The sequence below is a fragment of the Pristiophorus japonicus genome, chromosome 4 (assembly GCF_044704955.1).
Source record: "Pristiophorus japonicus isolate sPriJap1 chromosome 4, sPriJap1.hap1, whole genome shotgun sequence".
Taxonomy (NCBI): domain Eukaryota; kingdom Metazoa; phylum Chordata; class Chondrichthyes; family Pristiophoridae; genus Pristiophorus; species Pristiophorus japonicus.
In genome coordinates, this window is record NC_091980.1 from 294,014,415 (window position 1) to 294,040,712 (window position 26,298).

The following is a 26,298-nucleotide window of genomic DNA, read 5'->3' on the forward strand; positions in this document are numbered from 1 at the left end:
AAGCCCCAAGAGGCTGCTCCTGGCAATACATAATTGTAAATATTCTTTATTTATCATTTCATTTTCACTTCAGAAATAGATTTCACAATTTATTAGATGCTATGTCGAAAGATTAGGCCAGGATCATACCAGTAGTAATGCAAGGCCGTTGAATATAATGCTCTCTGACAGCGTGTGTATATATGGGGGAGAGAGGAAAAACATGCATGCCTCTTGTTTTAAACAGTTTCTTTATTGATGAGAGCTGTAAGCGGTTTGTTATATCAGAGTGTTGAAGTGAGATACTGCGGTACTGAGAGATTCCTGGGCCAGCTAATTGCCAGCCTAAATGTGTTTGCTAATTAAACTTTCTCTGAGGGAGTCTTCATATCAGTATATAGGGCTACAAATTCGTAGTAGCCTGGTTTGAGGCGGCGACACTGCCTGGTCATTAACTTCAGCGCCGGGCGATGTTTACCGCCTCCAACCGCTATTGGTTTTTAGCACCCCAAGAGGGGAGTGGAGCAATAAGGGAAACGTTCCCTACCCCTCTTAGGGCGCTAACCTTGATTCTTGGTGCACTATCACGAGAGCGATGCTGAAGGTCTGGCGCTAGGAAACCGGCATCCCAGCGCCCAAGGGGGAGGTCAGCTGCACCATCCGAAAACTGAAAGAAAATGCAAAGGAGATTAGCAACAGTGTTGAACACCGAGGAGAGATACATTAGTACAACTAAATTCCATTTTAACCGCCCACCTGCTCACCCGCGGAAATATTGCCCAGGCAGCTACTTCGGGACGACTGCTTTCCCTGTCGGAATTAGTGGCAGACGCTATGGCAGGCGAAAGCATTCCATTACGCCACCACAGCGCTACGGGGGCGTTGCACACTCATTGACGCCACCAAGTGGGTGGCGCTAGACTGCACAGCACGCACTCTTCGAGGCACCAGTAAACCTTCACTGGAGGTCGCGGGAGGTGCTGCCAGCACAGCGCTCGGTAAGAGCTTAGCGTTCCCGTTAGCGACCCTCCCAGGCACTAACATGGTGCTAAGCAAAAAGATTTTTAGCCCATAGTTGTCATGTATGTAACCATCATGCAACGGTAATCTTCATGTAACTGTAACCTTCATGCAACTCCTGTACACTGTACTTATTCCCTAGAAATGCACACCCTGACCAGAGGGGGTGAACTTGTGGGAGACACTCTTCACCTGGGTTTCCAGGTATGAAAGGGGAGGTCCCACCCAGGGTCAGCACTCCTTGGTCCTGGGAATAAAGGTTAAGGTCACGTAGTGACTGTGTCTGCAGTACATGCCTTGTGTGAGTTTGTAGTACGGTGCAGGGACACCACATTTGGCGACGAGAAACGGGAATCACCGAACCACGAGGATGGCCACCGGTAGCACAGGGGAACGTTACTGTGTGGGTGAGGACTGGGACGACTTCGTGGAAAGACTCCAGCAGAGCTTTGTCACGAAGGACTGGCTGGGAGTGACAGCGGCTGACAAGCGGAGGGCGCATCTACTGACCAGCTGCGGACCACAGACGTATGCACTGATGAAAGACCTGCTCGCACCCCAAAAGCCAGCGGACAAGTCCTTTGAAGAGCTCAGCCAGCTGATCAGTGAGCATCTCAAGCCGGCGAGTAGCGTACACATGGCCCGGCACCGGTTCTACATACACCTCTACATAACATCTCCCCCCTGCGGCGCTTGGCCAGTCTCTGTAAGTTCACAGATGCCTGCAGGGGGGAGATGTTAAGGGACTTTTTCATTGAGGGCATTAATCATGCCAGGATTTTCAGGAAGCTCATAGAGGCCAAGGACTTGACTTTAGAAGAGGCGGCGTTAATAGCTCAGACCTTCATGGCAGGGGAAGAGGAGACCAAGCTAATTTACGTGCGCAGCCCTGGTCCCAACGTGCCGATGGACCAGGGAGTTAACATGGTGAACGCGGCTCAGGACCCCGCAGGCAAGCAAAGGCATTTAAAAACCGCCCAGGCAGCAACAGACTCTAGGGTGGGCCCGCAACATAGAAACATAGAAACATAGAAAATAGGTGCAGGAGCAGGCCATTCGGCCCTTCTAGCCTGCACCGCTATTCAATGAGTTCATGGCTGAACATGAAACTTCAGTACCCCCTTCCTGCTTTCTCGCCATACCCCTTGATCCCCCTAGTAGTAAGGACTTCATCTAACTCCCTTTTGAATATATTTAGTGAATTGGCCTCAACTACTTTCTGTGGTAGAGAATTCCACAGGTTCACCACTCTCTGGGTGAAGAAGTTTCTCCTCATCTCGGTCCTAAATGGCTTACCCCTTATCCTTAGACTGTGACCCCTGGTTCTGGACTTCCCCAACATTGGGAACATTCTTCCTGCATCTAACCTGTCTAAACCCATCAGAATTTTAAACGTTTCTATGAGGTCCCCTCTCATTCTTCTGAACTCCAGTGAATACAAGCCCAGTTGATCCAGTCTTTCTTGATAGGTCAGTCCCACCATCCCGGGAATCAGTCTGGTGAACCTTCGCTGCACTCCCTCAATAGCAAGAATGTCCTTCCTCAAGTTAGGAGACCAAAACTGTACACAATACTCCAGGTGTGGCCTCACCAATGCCCTGTACAACTGTAGCAACACCTCCCTGCCCCTGTACTCAAATCCCCTCACTACGAAGGCCAACATGCCATTTGCTTTCTTAACCGCCTGCTGTACCTGCATGCCAACCTTCAATGACTGATGTACCATGACACCCAGGTCTCGTTGCACCTTCCCTTTTCCTAATCTGTCACCATTCAGATAATAGTCTGTCTCTCTGTTTTTACCACCAAAGTGGATAACCTCACATTTATCCACATTATACTTCATCTGCCACGCATTTGCCCACTCACCTAAACTATCCAAGTCACTCTGTAGCCTCATAGCATCCTCCTCGCAGCTCACACTGCCACCCAACTTAGTGTCATCCGCAAATTTGGAGATACTACATTTAATCCCCTCGTCTAAATCATTAATGTACAACGTAAACAGCTGGGGCCCCAGCACAGAACCCTGCGGTACCCCACTCGTCACTGCCTGCCATTCCGAAAAGTACCCATTTACTCCTACTCTTTGCTTCCTGTCTGACAACCAGTTCTCAATCCACGTCAGCACACTACCCCCAATCCCATGTGCTTTAACTTTGCACATTAATCTCTTGTATGGGACCTTGTCGAAAGCCTTCTGAAAGTCCAAATATACCACATCAACTGGTACTCCTTTGTCCACTTTACTGGAAACATCCTCAAAAAATTCCAGAAGATTTGTCAAGCATGATTTGCCTTTCACAAATCCATGCTGACTTGGACCTATCATGTCACCTCTTTCCAAATGCGCTGCTATGACATCCTTAATAATTGATTCCATCATTTTACCCCCTACCGATGTCAGGCTGACCGGTCTATAATTCCCTGTTTTCTCTCTCCCTCCTTTTTTAAAAAGTGGGGTTACATTGGCTACCCTCCACTCGATAGGAACTGATCCAGAGTCAATGGAATGTTGGAAAATGACTGTCAATGCATCTGTTATTTCCAAGGCCACCTCCTTAAGTACTCTGGGATGCAGTCCATCAGGTCCTGGGGATTTATCGGCCTTCAATCCCATCAATTTCCCCAACACAATTTCCCGACTAATAAAGATTTCCCTCAGTTCCTCCTCCTTACGAGACCCTCTGACCCCTTTTATATCTGGAAGGTTGTTTGTGTCCTCCTTAGTGAATACCGAACCAAAGTACTTGTTCAATTGGTCTGCCATTTCTTTGTTCCCCGTTATGACTTCCCCTGATTCTGACTGCAGGGGACCTACGTTTGTCTTTACTAACCTTTTTCTCTTTACATACCTATAGAAACTTTTGCAATCCGCCTTAATGTTCCCTGCAAGCTTCTTCTCGTACTCCATTTTCCCTGCCCTAATCAAACCCTTTGTCCTCCTCTGCTGAGTTCTAAATTTCTCCCAGTCCCCGGGTTCGCTGCTATTTCTGGCCAATTTGTATGCCACTTCCTTGGCTTTAATACTATCCCTGATTTCCCTTGATAGCCACGGTTGAGCCACCTTCCCTTTTTTATTTTTACGCCAGACAGGAATGTACAATTGTTGTAATTCATCCATGCGGTCTCTAAATGTCTGCCATTGCCCATCCACAGTATCATTCGCCAATCTATCCTAGCCAATTCACGCCTCATACCTTCAAAGTTAGCCTTCTTTAAGTTCTGGACCATGGTCTCTGAATTAACTGTTTCATTCTCCATCCTAATGCAAAATTCCACCATATTATGGTCACTCTTCCCCAAGGGGCCTCGCACAATGAGATTGCTAATTAATCCTCTCTCATTACACAACACCCAGTCTAAGATGGCCTCCCCCCTAGTTGGTTCCTCGACATATTGGTCTAGAAAACCATCCTTTATGCACTCCAGGAAATCCTCCTCCACCGGGAACAATGGAAAGGGGATCGGCAATTCACGCCATCACGAGGAACAATGCGTCCCGCGATGGGACCATTAACACCCACCATCAGTACTTAGAAACAACCAAATGGGCAATCAGAGAGGAATGCCTGGTAACAGTCCCTTTGCTAACAACAATCTCAGCTCGTGCTGGAGATGCGGGGATAGACATACTGCAAAAAGCTGCAGATTCCAGCAATATACTTGTAGGATTTGTAACGTCAGTGGACACTTGGCCAGGATGTGCAAAAAGGCTGTGGCGAGGCTAATCTGTGAGACAGAGGAACCAGACGAGGGGTCTGCAATGCAGGATGATGCCTGGGGAAAAGCCATGGATGCTGAAATTCAGCGAGTTCACGTGGCTGATGTCCACAGCTCATACACTAAATCGCCACCCATGATGATGAAAGTTTTATTGAATGGCATCCCGGTGCGCATGGAGCTGGATACGGGAGCTAGCCAGTCACTTATGAGCGCCCAACAATTTGAGAGACTATGGCCACACAGAGCTAGCAGGCCCAAACTGGAATGCATTGACAGCTGGAATGCAGCTACGGATGTACACCAAAGAGATGATCCCAGTGCTAGGCAGTGCAAACTTGGTGGTAACACATAATGGATTACAGAACCGGCTGCCACTCTGGATCATCCCGGGAAATGGCCCCGTGCTCTTGGGTAGGAGTTGGCTAGCCGAGATGAATTGAAAATGGGGGGATGTGCACACCATTTCATCTGTGGAGCGAAGTTCATGCTCACAGGTCCTACAAAAATTCGGGTTACTGTTTCAACCCGGTGTCGGAACGTTCAAGGGCACTAAAGTAGTGATACGCATCACTCCGAATGCCAGACCAGTGCACCACAAAGCCAGAGCAGTGCTGTATGTGATGCGTGAGAAAATTGAAAGTGAATTGGACAGGCTGCTCAGAGATGGCATAATTTCGGCTGTTGAATTCAGCGACTGGGCAAGTCCCATCATTCCTGTCGGAGAAGGCAGCTCACAAATTAAGTTGAACAAGATATATAAATTGGCACAACAGAGCCAGATGAAATGTAATGCAAACACGCGTAAAGTGCTGCACAAAGAAAGCATAAATAGATGATGTCCATGAATGACTAGTGGGGTGTCACAGGGCTCAGTGCTGGGACCCCAGCTATTTACAATATACATCAATGATTTAGATAAAGGAATTGAGTATAATATCTCCAAGTTTGCAGATAGATGACACTAAGCTGGGTGGCGGTGTGAGCTGTGAGGAGGATGCTAAGAGGCTGCAGGGTGACTTGGACAGGTTAGGTGAGTGGGCAAATGCATGGCAGATGCAGTATAATGTGAATAAATGTGAGGTTATCCACTTTGGTGGCAAAAACATGAAGGCAGAATATTATCTAAATGGCGGCAGATTAGGAAAAGGGGAGGTGCAACGAGACCTGGGTGTCATGGTACATCAGTCATTGAAGATTGGCATGCAGGTGCAGCAGGCGGTGAAGAAGGCAAATGATATGTTGGCCTTCATAGCTAGGGGATTTGAGTATAGGAGCAGGGAGGTCTTCCTGCAGCTGTACAGGACCTTGGTGAGGCCTCACCTGGAATATTGTGTTCAGTTTTGGTCTCCTATTCGGAGGAAAGATGTTCTTGCTATTGAGGGAGTACAGCGAAGGTTCACCAGACTGATTCCCGGGATGGCTGGACTGACATATGAGGAGAGACTGGATCAACTGTGCCTTTATACATTGGAGTTTAGAAGAATGAGAGGGGATCTAATAGAAACATATACAATTCTGACGGGACTGGACAGGTTAGATGCAGGAAGAATGTTCCCGATTTTGGGGAAGTCCAGAACCAGGGGTCACAGTCTAAGGATAAGGGGTAAGCCATTTAGGACCGAGATGAGGAGAAACTTCTTCACTCAGAGAGTTGTTAACCTGTGGAATTCTCTACCACAGAAAGTTGTTGAGGCCAATTCACTAAATATATTCAAAAAGGAGTTAGATGAAGTCCTTACTACTAGGGGGATCAAGGGGTATGGTGAGAAAGCAGGAATGGGGTACTGAAGTTGCATGTTCAGCCATGAACTCATTGAATGGCGGTGCAGGCTAGAAGGGCCGAATGGCCTACTCCTGCACCTATTTTCTATGTTTCTATGTTTCTATGTAATCATTTTAAATCTGTGCCCGCTGGTTCTTGACCATTTCGTCAAAGGCAACAGTATCTCTCTACCTACTCTGTCCAGACCCTTCATGATTTGGAACACTATCAAATCTCTTCTCAATCTTCTCTGCTCCAAGGAGAACAACCCCAGCTTCTCAAGTCTATCAATGTAACTAAAGTCCCTCATTCCTGGATTAATTCTCGTAAATCTTTTCTGCACCTTCTCTAAGGCCTTCACATCCTTCCTAAAGTGTGGTGCCCAAAATTGGACACAATACTCCAGTTGGGGCTGAACCAATGTTTTATACAGATTTATCATAATTTCCACACTTTTGTAGTCTATAATTCTATTTATGAAGCCCAGGACCTCGTAAGCCTTTTTAACTGCTTTCTCAACCTGCCCTGCCACCTTCAACGATTTATGCACACATACCCCCAGATCGCTCTGTTCGTGCACCGTCTTTAGGATTGTACTATTTAGTTTATATTTCCTCTCCTCATTCTTTCTATCAAAATGCATCACTTCATACTTTTATACGTTAAATTTCATCTGCCACGTGTCCGCCCATTTCACTAGCCTGTCTATGACTTCCTGAAGTCTATCACTATCCTCCTCACTGTTCACTATACTGCCAAGTTTTGAATCAGCTGCAAATTTTGAAATTGTGCCCTGTACAAACATGTCCAAGTCATTAATATATATCAAGAAAAGCAGTGGTCCTGGAACCAATCCCTGGAGAGTACTACTGTATACCTTCCCCTAGTCCGAGAAAGATCCGTTCACCACTACTTTCTGCTTCTTGTCATTTAGCCAATTTTGTATCCAGGATGCCTTTTAATCCATGGGCTTCAACTTTGCTGGCAAGCCTATTATGTGGCACTTTGTCGAACGCCTTTTGGAAATCCACGTACACTGCGTCAACCACATTACCCTCATCAACCCTTTCTGTTATCTCATCAAAAAATACAATCAAGTTAGTTAAACATGATTTGCCTTTAACAAATCCGCAATGGCATTCCTTAATTAATCCACCCCTATCCAAGTGACTGTTAATTTTGTCCCTGATTCACTGTTTCTAAAAGCTTTCTCACAACCGAGGTTAAACTGATTGGCCTGTAGTTGCTGTGTTTATCTTTACACCCTTTTTTGAACAATGGTGTAACATTTGTAATTCCCCAGTCCTCTGGCACCAGCCCTGTATCTATGAAGGATTGGAATATTATAGCCAGAACTTCTGCGATTTCTGCCCTCAATTCCTTCAGCATCCTAGGATGCATCCCAGGATGCATCCCATCCATTCCTGGTGATTTATCTACTTTACGTAGAGCCAGCCTTTCTAATACCTTTTCTTTATCAATTTTTATCCGATCAAGTGTCTCCACTACCTCCTCCTTCACTGTGTCTATGGCAGCATCCTCTTCCTTAGTGAAGACAGATGCAAAGTACTCGTTTAGTACCTCAGCCATACCCTCTGCCTCCATGCATAGGTCTCCTTTTTGGCCCCTAATCGGCCCCACCCTCCTCTTACTACCCTTTTATTATTTATTATTTGTTCAATATTCTATGAGAAATGTATTTGGAGAGTTTGTAAGTAATGCACGGAACTTGGAAAGATTAACCAAACGTAACATGGAAAGGGGGGGGATGTATTTTTTTAGCCGCATAACTGAAACTATTCTACAAGTTTGTGCAGCACTTCCATGGGTCATTGATAACCCTCGCATCATGTTGCCTTTCCTTTCTTAAATGTAAAATTGAGTTCCCTGCATTTGCCACTCTTGAGTCAAATATGGAAAAACATGCAAGAGCTGCCTCGGTTTGCACACCTGCCAATTGTCCTTATTTCCTGTTTATAACGCACTTCACACAAAAATTGCCTTTCTCTAATAGCCTGGGTTACATTGAGAATTCACCATGTACGCAACATGATATTAATAATCTGTGATGCAGTGCATTATCACATCATGTCAATGTGCTGTACCAGGGAGCTGCTTTTATGTTGATGAATATTAATTTGTCAGCTCATTATTCATCTAATTGGCTTCTCATCAGAATTACTAACAACCTTCCTAGTGATATTTGACCTCACCCTTCCAGAATAGAAACCGACTATCTTTCCATTGCAGCGTTTTAATGTTCACTTGTACCGGTAGACAGGACCTCGGTTTAATGTTCCCTATTTTGGGCGGGTATTTTCAGTAGCTGCTGCTACTTGTGGTGGAAAAACCTGAAAGTGGGAACGCCTGGTGGGGAACCAGCGGAACAGCTCAATTACCCAATTTTCCATCCCTGCCCGCCCCAGATCCGCCTGAAATTGGGTAGAATGGGAATGGAAAATCCATGCGTGCGAAATCACTGACCACAACCATGTGGTGAATCAAGCATCATGGGATATCCCTCAGCAATGAATTTCTACAAGGCCTGTGACCACCACCAATGATGCGTGGTTTGCAGGGAAGGCCCATATCGTAAGGGAATCACAGGCTCCCCACTTATTCCAGGGTGGGAGAGGGTTCAGCAGCTAGCTGCTCAGAACAACAACAACAACTTGTATTTACATAGCGCCTTTAACGTAGTAAAACGTCCCAAGGAGTGTTGTAAGTAAAAAAAATGTGACACTGAGCTACATAAAGAAATTGGGGCAGATGACCAAAAGCTTGGTCAAAGAGGTAGGTTTTAAGGAGCATCTTGATGGAGGAAGGAGAGATAGAGAGGCAGAGAGGTTTAGGCAGGGAGTTCCAGAGCTTGGGGCCTAGGCAACAGGAGGCATGGCCACCGATGGTTGAGCGATTATAATCAGGGATGCTCAAGAGGGCAGAATTAGAGGAGCGCAGATATAACGGGGGGGTTGTGAGGCTGAAGGAGATTATAGAGATAGGGAGGGACGAGGCTATGGAGGGATTTGAAAACAAGGATGAGAATTTTGAAATCGAGACGTTACTTAACCGGGAGTCAATGTATGTCAGTGAGATGATGATGATGATGGGTGAACGGGACTTGGTGCGAGTTAGGACACGGGCAGACGAGTTTTGGATGACCTCAAGTTTATGTGGGGTAGAACGTGGAAGGCCAGCAAGGAGTGTGTTGGAATAGTCAAGTCTAGAGGTAACAAAAGCATGGATGAGAGTTTTAGCAGCGGATGAGCTGAGGCATAGGCGCAGTCAGGCAAAGTTACGGAGGAGGAAATAGGCGGCCTTAGTTATGCCATGGAATTAATAAGAATTACCTCCTTAAAACGTGGTTCACGACACTGCTACACAATCCTGTAACCCCAAATAATGAAGCAGGTCATTCTTATTTCATGCCTGTTTGTGGAGGAGCAGTAGCAGCAAGGCATGCTTGGCATGGTCGGAGCATGACGAGGATGATGAGAAGTTGAGCAGTCATTGCAGGAAGTGAGCCAAGCTAACACTGAGCTAAGAGAGTTTGGAAGGGGCATTTTGTACAAAGGTTCCTTCCCAGTGACACCACAAATGAAGATGTGAGCTGTGAGTGGCTCTGACAATCCGTCTTATCACTGAAGTGGAATTTGACACTGAGAGTAGGATGAAGATAAGATGCTGAGGGTGGGATTGCAGTAAAATATCTCAACATGGACTGTGAAAACATATGGTAAGAATTGTACTTTATAACATTTAGGTTATTGGCAATATAGACAGAAGCATTTTCTCCTTTCCATCGCCATCCTTGCCTTTTGAAAACATTCCAACCAAAGGCATGAGTGGGAGGTTAAGTTACGAGGAGCGATTACACAAATTAGGGTGGTACTCCCTGGAATTTACAAGGTTAAGGGGTGATCTGATCGAAGTTTTCAAGATATTAAAGGGAAGAGATAGGGTAGATAAAGATAAACTATTTCCGCTGGTTGGGGATTCTAGGACTAGGGGGGGAAAGGGTAAAAAATTAGAGCCAGACCATTCAGGAGCAAAATGAGGAAACACTTCTCCACACAACGGGTGGTAGAAGTTTGGAACTCTCTTCCACAAATGGCAATTGATGCTGGGTCAATTGTTAATTTTAAATCGGAGATTGGTAGCTTTCTGTTAGTCAAAGGTATTAAGGGATGTGGGGCAAAGGCGGGTATATGGAGCTAGGTCGCAGATCAGCCATGATGTCACTGAATGGCGGAAGGCTCGAGGGCCTCAATGGCTTACTCCTGTTCCTATGTTCCTGTGAGTGCTCCTCATTGCTTTTATGAACTCCCTGGTGTTATCGTGGGAAGATCTCTGTCTGTCCAGTAGATGGCAGTCAATGCTAAGTTTACTTCTGTCCAGACTACAATACAATCGACAGAACAGTCGTCTGCAAGGGAAAAATTCATCTCCGTTAAAACAAGCGTATTATTCCCCTCCAGTTTATCACTCCTGATTGAGCCTGATATAAAATATATCAAGGTCACCAAGATAAGTACTGATGAGGGAGGCCATTTAGCCTATCTCATCTCCTCGCTCCATAGAAACTCACGGTCAATCACAACCTCTTGAATGATCCCAGCGTTTTTGCCTTCATAGCCTACCTGGAAGGTATCAATCGCTCTTTGTGTGAAGATGCAAATCCTGTAGTTAGATGTGACATTGAAAGGATGAGTAAGACACCCACTTACCGTACGTAACAAAATCATGCCTCTTTTAATTGGATCAATAGGGGTGACGTTGGATTGCCTAGTGTTCTACCCTACGTAAACTTGAGGTCGTCCAAAACTCAACTGCCCGTGTTCCAACTCGCACCAAGTCCCACTCACCCATCACCCCGTGCTCGCTGACCTACATTGGCTCCCGGTTAAGCAAAGCCTCGATTATAAAATTCTCATCCTTGATTTCAAATCCCTCCATGGTCTCACACCTTCCCTATCTCTATAATCTCCTTCAGCCCCACAAATTCCTGAACTATCTGCGCTCCTCTAATTCTGCCCTCTTGAGCATCCCTGATTATAATTACTCAACTGCCTAAGTTGCCTCTGTTGCCTAGGCCCTAAGCTCTGGCATTCCCAGCCTAAACGTCTCCATCTCTCGTTTCAAGGACACCCTCAAAGCCTCCTTGATAAATTGCAATATCCCCACCGGCACCTGGGAATCCCTGGCCCAAGACCGCCCTAAGTGGAGGAAGTGCATCCGGGAGGGCGCTGAGCACCTCGAGTCTCATCGCCGAGAGCATGCAGAAACTAAGTGCAGGTAGCGGAAAGAGCGAGCGGCAAACCAGACTCCCCACCCACCCTTTCCTTCAATAATTGTCTGCCCCACCTGTGACAGAGACTGTCATTTCCGTATTGGACTGTTCAGTCACCCAAGAACTCATTTTTAGAGTGGAAGCAAGTTTTCCTCGATTTTGAGTGACTGCCTATGATGATGATGATGGGAATGCAGGATTATTTAGCTCCAAATATTACAGTAGAATTGTGGACAGCAGAATGGATATAATGACGGTATTTTATGATCAGCATTTTGCTGTTTATTCTGTGAATGGTGAATGGTCAGTTGTTTCTGGTTGAGTAGGTGTCACTTTCTTATCCTTTGACTGAATGTACTGTTTGTTTCTATGCTCTGTACCTCCCTTTGTGCTGATGTCTGAGTGGGTCGTGGAGATAGGATATTGTAAGTGAGTATGCATGTGATGGTTTCCCAGTCCCTCTTATGCTGGAAGTTTTGTATGTTGTACGTTCAGTCCTTAATAGCCATTTGTTGTAACTTGTATCACTAGTTTCTTTGGTTGGTGACGTTCATATTTACCGTCATGTAGAGTCAGTTCAGAGAATTTTAAAACACCCAAAGAATCAGAGAATTTTACTCAAGGCCTTCTGTGGCGAATGGGCATCACGGGGAATAGTGTCTCATAGACACACCCAACAACACTATGAGTGCTGGAAATCTCAGTGGGTCAGGCAACATCTGTGGAGAGAAACAGAGTTAGTGTTCCAGGTCGATGTGACCACCAGCTATCATTGACCTGAAATGTTAACTCTGTTTCTCTCCACAGATGCTGCCTGACTCGCTGAGATTTCCAGCATTTTCTGTTTTTATTTCAGATTCCAGCATCTGCTGTATCTTGCTTTTGCAATAACATTATGATTTTGTTTTATAAGTTTCCCTTTCGTTCTGTTGAAATTGGACTTTATGTTTCAATTCTTTGAATAGTTGTGCCTCCTTAAAACAAAGGGCATGTGCAAATTTGTTTATCTAATAATGATACTGGGGCAACCAGTATTATCTTTATGGATCAATTAAATTGAGACAAACTCTACATTTAAATAATAAGGTGAATGACATCATCAGACAAGGCTAAACCCCAATGGAGTCCATTCAGTCCATCGCACCTATGCTGGCTCTCTGTCAGAGCTATTTACCTAGTCCCATTCCCCTGCCCTCTTCTTATACCTTCTTATTTTTTCTTTTTCAAATACTTATCCCCTTCCCTTTTATAAAGGTATTACAGACCCTCTTCCACCACTCTTTGTGGTAGAGCATTCAACGTTGTAACAACTCTCGCGATAAAACAATAAATTCTCCTGACCTCTACATTTGGTGATGACCTTAAATTTATGACCTCTAATTACTATCTTAATGACCAGTGGAAATAATTTTCCCTATTTACCGTATATAACCCTCTTAGAATTTTGAACAGTTTGGTCAGATCATCTCTTAGCATTCTCTGCTCTTGTGAAATTAGTGCTAGTTTTTTAACACTTTCCTTCTAACTAAAGCTTCCCATTTGCGGAAAGCAAATGGTATGTTCGCTTTTGTTACCAAGGGATTAGGTTATAAGAGTAAATAAGTCTTACTACAATTATACAGGGCACTAGTGAGGAATTGCCTTAGGAGTGCAACGAAGGTTCACTGGACCGGTTCCTGGGAGGAGGGGATTGCCCTATGACAAGAGATTGAGTAGACTAGGCCTATATTTCCTAGAGTTTAGAAGAATGGGTTCAAAATTGGCCAGGAGTTGCTCCGTTTTTTTTTGGAGCAACTTGATTTTTCTGGAGTATCTTAAAAATCCCCATTTTGCACATTCAATTTGCGCCAGTGTAAGTGAGTTAGTTAGGATTTTTTTTGTTCAGTTTTATTTTTTTCAAGCGGGGGCGTTACCAGCCATCTACGCTCGTTTTGGCCATTTAGGCCACTTTAGCCAGCTAATAGTTACTCCAAACTAACTTAGACCAGTGTATGTGGCCACTTGTGGCTGCCTGTGAAAACCCTTGCAGAGAGTTAAGAAGTCAGCGCAGGTAGGTAGATAAGAGACCAGCAGAACTTAATGACTTGACTAAAGAATGTGATTAGGATCAAACAGCTACACAGGACATCAGATGACAAACTTCGCAAAGTTAATTTACTATACAATAGAAGCATTCATGGAAGCTTAAACTACAAAAATAAAAGAAGTAAAAGACAGTTGAATGAAATTGCCCTAATCTCACAACTAATTTAAACAACTATTTGTTTGCAATGATTATACTGGGCCAAAATTGAGTCCATATTATCTAAATAAAGTCTACTTCAATAAAGGAGATATTCTCTCAGTGTTCCTCCGTCACTTATGTTCTTTTTTCACAATATTCTTTCACAATATTCTTTCACAATAGCACAGGGGAATAGGCTTGACAAATGGTCACCACTATTCACAAGAGACAAAACATATTTACATAATTTTTTCAAAATATCCAAATAAAAAATAGAAGTAAGTACCTCCTGCTCGTAATTCTTATGTTCTTATGTTCTCCCAGCCGCCTAAGCTCACCCACCATCAGCCTGCCCCTTACAAACAACCCTACCTCCCGGGGTCGGGGATCAGACCCTCCAAGATCAGAACAGCACCTGGGGTCAGAGATCGGACATGTCTGGGGACAAGATCTTCCCTAGAGGTCGAAGATCGGACTGCCCACGGGATCGGAACCCCCCCTATTCCCATGGGGTCAGTGATCGAACCCACCCTGCAGTTCGGAATCCGCCCCCCACCCCCTGGGATCAAACCCCCCCCCCATCCCCGCCGCCCCGGCTTGGGCCCTGCTTGTTGTGGCCTTCTATCCAGCGCCCCGTTCCGCACCCCCCACCCCCCGACCTGAAGCCACACTGTCAATCCTCAGCCCGGGAAGGCAGTGGGCCGGCCTGTGCAGGAGGCCACTCGGCCTGGGATAGGGCGGGATGCACACAGAGAGGACACTTGGTCTGGGATAGGGCGGGACGCACACAGAGAGGACACTTGGTCTGGGATAGGGGCGGGACACACACAGAGAGGACACTTGGTCTGGGATAGGGTGGGACGCACACAGAGAGGGCACTTGGTCTGGGATAGGGCGGGACGCACACAGAGAGGGCACTTGGTCTGGGATAGGGCGGGACGCACACAGAGAGGACACTTGGTCTGGGATAGGGTGGGACGCACATAGAGATGCTGGGGGGCGAGGAGCTACTGCGCATGCGCGCACATTCCAATGCGCATGTGGAGAGCTGCCGGCACTGTTGTTGGCGCAGGGCCCGAGCTCCGCCTTCGAATCAACTGGCCACACTACATGAGGACCTGGGAGAGAGAGGCCGGACACCATGCAAAGTTGGGAGGATTTTTTCCAGCGCACTTCTCACAAGAAAAGCGGAGCAAGTAGGGTGAGTGCACCGAAAAACGGCAGGGGTCAAATTTGAGCCCAATGACAGGTGATCTAATTGAAATATATAAAATTCTTAAGAGGCTTGACAGGGTTAATGCTGAGAAAATATTTCCCCTGGCTGGGGAATCTAGAACACACGGTCACAGTCTCAGAATAAGGGGCTGGCCATTTAGGACTGAGACGAGGAGAACTTTCTTCACTCAAAGGGTTATGAATCTTTGGAATTCTGTACTCCAGAGAGTTGTGGAGGCTCAGTCGTTGAGTATATTCAAAACAAAGGTTGATAATTTTTTGGGGAAATATCATCATCATAGACAGTCCCTCGGTATCGAGGAAGACTTGCTTCCACTCTTAACATGAGATCTTAGGTGGCTGTACAGTCCAATATGAGAACCACAGTCTCTGTCACAAGGGCCAGGACCACAAACTTAGTGGTGCCTCTCTGGGCGCGTTGCTCAACTGAGCACATACACTGCATTGCCATACACAGGATTCTAATTCAGAGTCGATACCTGGCCACCACATGTGGGATCTGGCTATCGTTTTCATCATTACTATACCTGGGTGTGTGCTGTAGAGATCCGAGATGAACGTCTCCCTGCCCTTTTTTGGTAGCACCACGTGGTTACCCCATAGGCAGTCTGCCTGAATGGACAACTCGTCCTTTCGCTGCTGGAACGGCTTGATTGGCTCTTGCATTTCAATGGAGATGCTGGCCCAGCTCCCATGCAGTACACAGTTTTTTACTAGGGACAGCAGAGGATCTTGGCTGGTCCAAGTCTTAATCTGGCGGGCTGTGACAGGTGATTTATCATCTTCAAACATTTCCATGACCATCAACAAGTCTGTGGGCTGCGCCGCCTTCAAGTTTGCAGGCTGCACCATTTCCACCCCCGTGGTGGGCAATAGTAGCCGACTGAGAGCATCCGCACAGTTCTCGGTGCCTGGCCTGTGGCGGATAGAATAGTTATACGCTGATAGCGGGAGTGCCCACCTTTGTATGCGAACTGAGGCATTAGTATTTATCCCCTTGTTTTCAGCGAACAGGGATGTGAGGGGCTTGTGATTGGTTTCCAGCTCAAATTTGAGGCCAAACAGGTAGTGATGCATTTTCTTTATCCCGAACGCACACGCTAATGCCTCTTTCTCAATCATGCTGTAGGCCCTCTCGGCCTTAGACAAGCTCCTGGAAGCATAGGCGACAGGTTGCAACTTCCCCGCAATGTTAGCTTGTTGTAATACACACCCGACTCCGTATGCCGACGCGTCACATGCTAGCACAAGTCTTTTACACGGGTTATACAATACAAGCAGCTTGTTGGAGCATAACATGTTTCTGGCTTTCTCAAAAGCAATTATTTCTTTTTTTCCCCATACCCAGTTCTCACCTTTGCGCAATAAAAGGGTGCTTAACCCTGGTAGGAAGTTAACAAAATAGTTGAGGAGTCCCAGCAACAACTGCAGCTCCGTGACATTCTGTGGCCTGGGCGCGTTCCTGATACCTTCTGTCTTGGTGTCTGTGGGCAGAATGGCATCCGCCGCGATCTTTCTCCCCAAAAACTCTACTTCTGTTGCCATGAAGACGCATTTCGACCTCTTCAGCCGCAGCCCTACGCGATCCAGTCGCTGGAGGACCTCCTCCAGGTTTTGCAGGTGCTCGACGGTGTCCCGACCCGTGACCAATATGTCGTCCTGAAAAACCACCATGTGTGGTAGCGACTTGAGTAGGCTCTCCATGTTTCTCTGGAAGATCGCTGCAGCCGACCGAATTTCAAACGGGCATCTGTTGTAGATGAACAGTCCCTTGTGCGTGTTGATGCAGGTGAGGCCCTTCGAAGACTGCTCCAGCTCCTGCATCATGTAGGCCGAAGTCAGGTCGAGCTTAGTGAACGTCTTGCCTCCTGCCAGCGTCGCAAATAGGTTGTCAGCCTTAGGTAGCGGGTATTGGTCCTGTAGCGAGAAACGATTAACAGTTACTTTATAATCGCCGCAAATCCTGACCATGCCATCACTTTTGAGTACTGGAACAATCGGGCTGGCCCACTCGCTGAATTCCACTGGGGAGATGATGCCCTCGTGTTGCAGCCTGTCCAGCTCGATTTCCACTCACTCCCTCATCACGTGAGGTACCGCTCGCACCTTGTGGTGGATGGGTCGTGCCTCTGGGACCAAGTGGATCCGCACATTCGCCCCGGAAAAGTTTTCAATGCCTGGCTCAAAAAGGGAAGGAAATTTGTTAAGAATCTGGGTACATGAGGCCTCATCAACATATGATAGAGCTCGGATGTCATCCCAGTTCTAGCGGATTTTGCCCAGCCAGCTCCTTCCAAGCAGTGTGGGGCCATCGCCGGGGACAATCCAGTGTGGCACCATGCCCTCATAGGTAATCTTGACTATGGCGCTGCCCAGGACAGTGATAAGCTCTTTGGTGTATGTTCTCAGTTTTGTGTGGATGGGGCTCAGGGCTGTTCTGAATGCCTTGTTGCATCACAGTCTCTCAAACATCTTTTTACTCATGATGAATTGGCTAGCGCCAGTGTCCAGTTCCATGGCTAGGGTAAGCCATTCAATTTTATGTTTAGCATTATAGGTGGACATTTCATCAAAAATGTGTGCACCTCGTGTACTTCAGCATGTGCCTTCTCTCTCTGAGGCTCGAAATTGCTTTGATCCACCATGGACCAATTTTCCTCTGCCACGTGGTGGTTAGCAGGTTTTGCAGAGCTTGCAGCTCGTTTGCAAGCTCGTTGGAGGTGCCCCATTGTTCCACAGCTCTTGCAAACATACCCATTTGAAGCGGCATGAATAGGCTGAATGGAAGCCTTCACAACACCAACAAGGTGTGAATTGCCTTGCATTCATCCTTTGTTGGGGACTCAGTCATCTGGGTCACCTCAGGCCTGCTGGCAGTTGCAGACTCATGGGTTCTGCCCTGTACATTTCTGCTCGCAAACACAGTTCCAGTTAATTTATGAACATTGCTAGCACTTGTGTGCTGAGAGATTTGTTTGCTGTTATCACTGGTGGACATAAACGCCTGTGCTATCGCAATGGCCTTACTGAGGGTCGGTGTCTCTACAGTCAAAAGTTTTCGTAGGATGGTCTCATGGCCAATGCCCAGTACAAAAAAGTCTCTGAGCATTTGCTCCAGGTAGCCATCAAACTCACATTGTCCTGCAAGTCACCTTAGCTCGGCGACGTAGCTCGCCACTTCCTGACCTTCAGATCGCTGGCACATGTAGAACCGATACCTCGCCATCAGCACAATCTCCCTCGGGTTAAGATGCTCCCGAACCAGTGTACACAGCTCCTCATACGACTTATCTGTGGGTTTCACTGGAGCCAGAAGATTCTTCATGAGGCTGTAGGCCGGTGCTCCGCAGACTGTGAGGATGACCGTTCTCCTTTTTGCAGCGCTTCCTTCTCCGTCCAGCTCGTTGGCTACAAAGTACTGGTCTAGCCGTTCGACATAGTCTTCCCAGTCCTCACCCTCCAACAACTTCTCCAGGATGCCCACAGTTTTCTGCATCTTTACGTTGGATTCGTTTTCTCGTCGCCAGTTATTGTGTTCCTAACACAGATGAGACTGCACACAGGGAGGTTAAAGTAACAGTGACCTCAGTCTTTAATAAGACAATCCAGAGTGAGGAACAGGCCTTAGGGGCCGGCTTATATACAGTGCTCCGAAGGGATTCTGGGATCTCTTGGGACTTCAGGGGATGAGCTCCCTGGTGGCGGAACATGGGAGTGCATGCTTTACAGATACACAACAACTAACAGTTTATCTGCAGGTTGAGGCGTCTCCATATCTGATGTCGGCAAAGGCAGACGACTCAGTGCCTCGACAGAATTCTCAGTGCCCAGTCTGTGATGAATAACATAATCATCAGCAGACAATGTCAATGCCCACCTCTGAATGCGGGACAATGCACTGGTATTAATACCTTTGTTTTCCAAAAACAGTGAAATGAGTGGCTTGTGATCCATTTCGAGTTCAAAGCAAAGACCAAACAGGTACTGATGCATTTTTTTTACCCCATACACAGAGGCCAAAGCTTCTTTTTCTACCATGCTGTAAGCTGTTTCCGCTTTTGATAAACTTCCCGACGCATACGCAACAGGTTATAGTTTACCCGACTCATTTGCTTGTTGGAGTACACAGCCAACCCCATATGATGAGGCATCACAGGCCAATACAAGACACTTACATGGATCATAGTGAAGCAGCAGCTTGTTTGAACAGAGCAGATTCCTAGCTTTCTCAAAAGCTCTATCTTGTCGCCTTTTCTGGGCAGCATGTGCAGTGGCTCTAGTAAAGTGCTCAATCCGGGTAAAAAAATTACCGAAGTAGTTTAGTAGCCCAAGGAATGAATGCAGCTCCGTCACATTCTGAGGCATTTTTACTGGCCTTGGTTTTCGAATCAGTAGGCCTGATGCCGTCATCAGCAATCTTCCTTTCCAGGAATTCAACTTCAGGTGCCATGAAGACACACTTTGACCGTTTCAGCCTGAGTCCCACTTTGTCCAGTCGATGTAGAACTTCCTCAAGGTTGTTCAGATGTTCAGCAGTGTCGTGACCTGTGACCAGAATGTCATCTTGAAACACAACAGTTCTAGGGACAGACTTTAGTAGACTTTCCATATTCCTCTGAAAGATGGGTGCAGCCGAATGAATTCCAAATGGACACCTGTTGTAGACAAGTAGTCCTTTTTGGGTGTTGATGCAGGTACGTTTTTTCAAAGTGTCGACAAGCTCCTGTGTCATATACGCCGACATCAGATCCAGTTTAGTGAATGAATTTCCACCAGATAGCATGGCGAACAGGTCATCAACTCTCGGTAACGGATACTGATTCTGTTTTGAAAATCGGTTAATCGTAATCTTGTACTCACCACAAATCCTAACAGTGCCATCACTCTTCAACACAGGAACAATAGGACTGGCCCACTTGTTAAACTCGACTGATGATATGACCCCTTCATGTTGGAGTCTGTCAAGCTCAATTTCAACCTTCTCCCTCATCATATAGGGAACAGACCAAGCTTTATGATAGGCCCTGCATCAGAATCCAGATGAATCTGCACCTTGGCTCCCGTAAAATTTCCAATGCCCGGTTCAAACAAAGAAGGAAACTTCTTCAACACTTGAGCACATGAAGTGTCATCCACCGATGACAACATTTTGATATCATTCCAATTCCACTTTATTTTCTCGAACCAATTCCTGACAAACTTGGGGTGATCCATAATGGAAGATCATGAACCACACCATCATATGACACCTTGACGACTGCACTGTCAATCACCGGTATGAGTTCCTTGGTGTAAGTACGCAACTTGGCATTGACTGACTCAGCTTAGGCTTCACCGCCTCAGTGTTCCACAGCTTGTCGAATGTTCTTTGGCTCATTATCGACTGACTCGCACCCCTGTCCAGCTCCATCGATACCGGCACACCATTCAGTTTCACATTAACCATTATCAGCTGGCTCTTTCATAGAAACATAGAAAATAAGTGCAGGAATAGGCCATTCGGCCCTTCGAGCCTGCACCACCATTCAATACGATCATGGCTGATCATTCAACTCAGTACCCCATTCCTGCTTTCTCTCCATACCCCTTGATCCCTTTAGCTGTAAGGGCCACATCCAACTCCATTTTGAATATATCTAACGAACTGGCCTCAACAACTTTCTGTGGTAGAGAATTCCACAGGTTCACAATTCTCTGAATGAAGAAGTTTCTCCTCATCTCGGTCCCAGATGGCTTACCCCTTATCCTTAGACTGTGACCACTGGTTCTGGACTTCCCCAACATCGGGAACATTCTTCCTGCATCTAACCTGTCCAATCCCGTCAGAATTTCACATGTTTCTATGAGATCCCCTTTCATTCAAGTGAATTCCAGTGAATATAAGCCTAGTCAATCCAATCTTTCTTCATATGTCAGTCCTGCCATCCTGGGAATCAGTCTGGGGAATCTTCGCTGCACTCCTTCAATAGCAAGAATGTCCTTCCTCAGATTAGGAGACCAAAACTGTACACAATATTCAAAATGTGGCCCTGTACAACTGCAGTAAGACCTCCCTGTTCCTATACTCAAATCCTGTCGCTATGAAGGACAACATGCCATTTGCCTTCTTCACGCCTGCTGTACCTGCATGCCAACTTTCAATGACTGAGGTACCATGACACCCAGGTATTGTTGCACCTCCCCTTTTCCTAATCTGTCATCATTCAGATAATATTCTGCCTCCCTGTTTTTGCCACCAAAGTGGATAACCTCACATTTATCCACATACTGCATCTGCCATGCATTTGCCCACTCACCTAACCTGTCCAAGTCACCCTGCAGTCTCTTAGCATCCTCCTCACAGCTCACACTGCCACCCAAAAACAAATACAGACCATACACTTCCTCCTCGGGTTGTGCATCCAGGCCAGCACTAGACTGGTCATCATCACCAATGTGATGAGCAGCAGCACACTTGCTCAGTTGTGGGCACATTCTCTGAAGATGCCCCACTTTGGAACAGCCGTTACAGATGAACTGCCTAAACCGACACTGATGAGGCCGATGATTGCCTCCACAACGCCAACAGGGTGAAACAGGATTCGTACCAGTTGTTGGACTTTGAGCAGCAGTCAAGTAGGCCCTGCCATAAGCAGCTCTGCCAGACGACGACACAATCTTGTTTACAGTACTTGTACATGCCGTGGAGCTCCGACTTTTCAATGATATCTGCCTCAAATTATCATCAGTCGTCATGCATGCCTGGGCAGTCGCGATGGCCTTGCTGAAATCCAGCTTCTCTGCAGCCAATAACTTCCGGAGAATTGCATCATGGTTGATGCATATCATGAAGAAATCTCCAACACAGTCCCGAACTTACACGGCTCGCAGGTCGGCAACGAACCCCGACACATCCTGGCCCTCAGCACGAACATGTGTGTAGAAGCGACAGCGTGAGGTGATCATCCCCTCGTTTAGTTTGAGATGGTCATGTACCAAAGTACACAAATCCTCATATTCTTTGTCCGTTTGACATGCAGGCGAGAGCAGATTCTTCATGAGGCCAGATATTCTTGAGCCACAAACAGTGAGGAAAACCGCCCGCCGCCTAACTGCGCAATCGTCTCCCGCCATGTTGTTGGCCACAAAATACTGATCCAGGCGGTCGATAAAATCCGCCCAATCCTCGCCATCCACGAATCTCTCCAGAATTCCAATGGTGCCCATTGTGTATGCGAAAGTTCTTAAGTTACCTCATCGCCAAATGTAATGTATACAATGACTCAAAAGACTTGTTACTGTAAACTCACTCAGGTGTAAACCTGGTCCACTTTATTCGCATCCAAAGTGACTATAAGACATGGTACCAGCACTTATATACCAGGGCCCGCACACACGCTCGTACAGCCCGATGACCTCTGGCAGTGGCGCACAGATCGGTCATATTGTTACTTTAGGTGGTGCTCGTCTGAGGTAAGGTTAAGGAATATTGTCGCGACACAGTAGAGGAGCTTGTAAATATAAACTAGTAGGCAAATATTTTAATCAACTAAACAGCTTTGTAAGATTGCAAAAGTAAGAGTTAGAAGTAGTATGTCAGCAGGACTATTGTCTGCAGGGAGATAAGGGATTGTAAAGTGCTAACTAGGCAAGATGCAATCACATGAGCAGCCTGTAAACCTCTAAGGAGAGTGAAAAGCAATTCCTTTATATGAAAGAAACCAGTGGGTGCAATAAGGTCTAACAGTGAGGACAATAGACCCAGCAGGGCGTAGCACGAGGAGAAGAACCAAGAGCCAGCGGTCTGCTCACGTCCCACTGGGATCTGGCAATATCAATTTCTTGTTTTCTTTGTAACTATCGCTCCAGCCTTGTGCAGATTGTACTTTGTATTTCATGATTAAATAAACTCTACTTGCAACCCACACACCAAGCTGGTTGTCTTCCTTTGAATCCTTACAAGCATTACTCTGCATTTAACGTTTAAGTTACACCTCACTCGACTGGGCAGGTCCTCAGAATCTAACCCATGCTGCAGTTGACAAGGGCGACAAGTGCAAAGATCATTCCATTTCCAACACTCACATTCACCTTGCTTTCCGTGGCCGGTGAGCAGCATAAGTTTCTAATGCTTTATTCATGCCAATTTTACAATGATAAAAACAGGGTAGTAACTTAGTTGTATTTAAAAAAGAAAGAAAGACATCTCAAAGTGCTTTCAGCCAATGAAGTGTAGTCACTGTTGTAATGTCGAAAAAGCAGCAGCCTCAATTTGCGCAAAGCAAGCTGCAATGTGATAATGACCAGATAATTTGTTTTGTTATGTTGATTGAGGGATAAATATTGGCCAGGACACTGAGGATAACTCCCCAGCTCTTCTTCAAAATAGTGCTATGGTATCTTTTACATCCACCTGAGAGAGCAGACAGAGTCTCGGTTCAACTTCTCATCTGAAAGACAGCACTTCCGACAGTACAGCACACCCTCAGCACTGCACTGGGAGTGTCAGCCTAGATTTATGCGCTCAAGTCTCTGGAGTGGGACTTGAACCCACAATCTTATGGCTCAGAGGTGAGTATGCTACCCACATTTTTTGTTTTTTTGTTTAATATTAATATTTATTGAACATTAAGAATATTTACAACATCGTGATCATTCCATTGTATCATATAAATCCATTTCTCCCCTCTGCACAGCCGTTCCTCCAACACATATTAACATCAAATCTGAAGTTTAATTTGTCTCCTGTAACATATAATAATCTATTGTACTTTACAAATTGGTATTAAAATATTATCTTTAAATTCTATTCTGAATAAAACATCCACATTGCCTTATAATGATCTTTTAGTTTATATTTAAAATACTCTTTTAGATTTATTCTCCTCCCCTTAAAAAACAGAGCATTCCTTCTTTGCATAATCACAAATCTGGCCAAACTGAACAATAAATGATTTGCTGCTCCGCTAGACTCGGGCTGCTGCAATCCCCATCTCAAAATTGAGTCCCACAGGATTCCCATTCTTGCTCTTCGGTCCTCACCCAACAAGAAAACCTCACACAACTGTCGACCATAGTAATTAAAATCCTTTAACTGTGGACATAACACCAGCAAATGGGACAGAGTCTCATCCTGTGTCCCACACACTGGGCAAGTTGCCACCTCTACTCGCCCAATCTTACATAAGACTATCACGGTAAAAATCCAGTTATAAGCCAATTTGAAATCCAGTTCAATCTACTCTGGACATTTAAAATTCACTCACACTCCCTTCCAAATCCTGCTGAAGTCCAGCTGTGGGTATATATTCTGCCAAAACTCCTGACCAGCAGGTGAGTCGGGGGGCGGAGCAGCGTTGGTGAGGCCTACAAGAGGCCCATCAGTTGGGAGGTGCCAGCGGGAGGTCGAGGAGGCGTCGGAGAGGCGGAGCAGCAGAGTCGGGAGGCCTACAAAAGGCCCATCAGTCGGGAGGCGCCAGCGGGAGGTCGAGGAGGTGCAGCTGCAGCAGGGAGGCAAAAAAGAAGTAGAAAGAAATCGAAAGGTGACGTCACAGCCAAGGGGGTAAGTGATTGGCTGGTGATTGGTGAGTAGCTTTTCTTTTTCTTTCTATAGCAGTAAGTAACCTTTAGCATTGTTGTTGCCAACTTAACTGTATCTAATGGTTAAGTCATGGCAGGACAGCTCGGACACGTGTTACGCTCCTCCTGTAATATATGAGAAGTCAAGGACGCTTCCGGTTTCCCTGACGACTACGTGTGCAGGAAGTGTATCCACCTGCAGCTCCTGACGAACCGTATTGTGGCACTAGAGCTGTGGGTAGATTCACTCTGGAGCAGCCACGATGCTGAGAATGACGTGAATAGCATGTTTAGTGAGTTGGTCTTACTGCAGTTAAAGGGTACACAGCCAGATAGGAGATGGGTGACCAACAGGACGAGCAGTGGAAGGAAAGTAGTGCAGGGGTCTGCTGCGGTCACCCCCCTGAAAACAGATACACCGCTTTGGGTACTGTTGAGGGCGATGACTCATCAGGGGGGAGCAGCAGCAGCCAAATTCATGGCACCGTGGGTGGCTCTGCTGCACAGGAGGGCAGGAAAAAGAGTGGGAGAGCTCCAGTGATAACGGATTTGATTGTAAGGGGAATAGATAGGCATTTCTGCGGCTGCAACCGAGACTCCAGGATGGTATGTTGCTTCCCTGGTGCAAGGGTCAAGGATGTCTCGGAATGGGTGCAGGACATTCTGAAAAGGGAGGGTAAACAGCCAGTTGTCGTGGTGCATATAGGTACCAACGATATAGGTAAAAAACGGGATGAGGTCCTACGAGATGAATTTATGGAGCTAGGACCTAAATTAAAAAGTAGGACCTCAAAAGTAGTAATCTCAGGATTGCTAGCAGTGCCACGTGCTAGTCAGAGTAGGAATCGCAGGATAGCTCAGATGAATACGTAGCTTGAGGAGTGGTGCAGCAGGGAGGGATTCAAATTCCTGGGACATTGGAACCGGTTCTGGGGGAGGTGGGACCAGTACAAACCGGATGGTCTGCACCTGGGCAGGACCGGAACCAATGTCCTAGGGGGAGTGTTTGCTCGTGCTGTTGGGGAGGAGTTAAACTAACATGGCAGGGGGATGGGAACCAATGCAGGGAGACAGAGGGAAATAAAATGGAGGCAGAAGCAAACGATAGAAAGGAGAATAGTAAAAGTGGAGGGCAGAGAAATCCAAGGCAAAAAACAAAAAGGGCCACATTACAGCTAAATTCTAAACCGGCAAAGTGTGTTAAAAAGACAAGCCTGAAGGCTCTATGCCTCAATGCAAGGAGTATTCGGAATAAGGTGGATGAATTAAATAAGGCAGGTAGTAGTTAACGGATATGATGTAATTGGCATCACGGAAACATGGCTCCAGGGTGACCAAGGCTGGGAACTCAACATCCAGGGGTATTCAACATTTCGGAAGGCTAGACAGAGAGGAAAAGGAGGTGGGATGGCATTGCTGGTTAAAGAGGAAATTAATGCAATGGTAAGGAGGGACATGAGCCTGGATGATGTGGAATCGGTATGGGTGGAGCTGCGGAATACC

At 46.3% G+C, this 26,298-nt stretch overlaps 1 protein-coding gene across 1 annotated transcript in view; it reads right to left on the bottom strand.

Annotated features, from left to right (window-relative positions):
- Positions 1–531: 531 nt before the first annotated feature.
- The window catches only part of LOC139262787 (iron-sulfur cluster assembly 2 homolog, mitochondrial-like), a 62,066-nt gene continuing 36,299 nt past the window's right edge, over positions 532–26,298 (bottom strand). Inside the window, exon 4 of the mRNA XM_070877938.1 lies at positions 532–646. Within this exon, the coding sequence (XP_070734039.1) occupies positions 592–646 (55 nt within the window). The 3' untranslated portion in view covers positions 532–591. The remainder of the gene's footprint in view (positions 647–26,298) is intronic.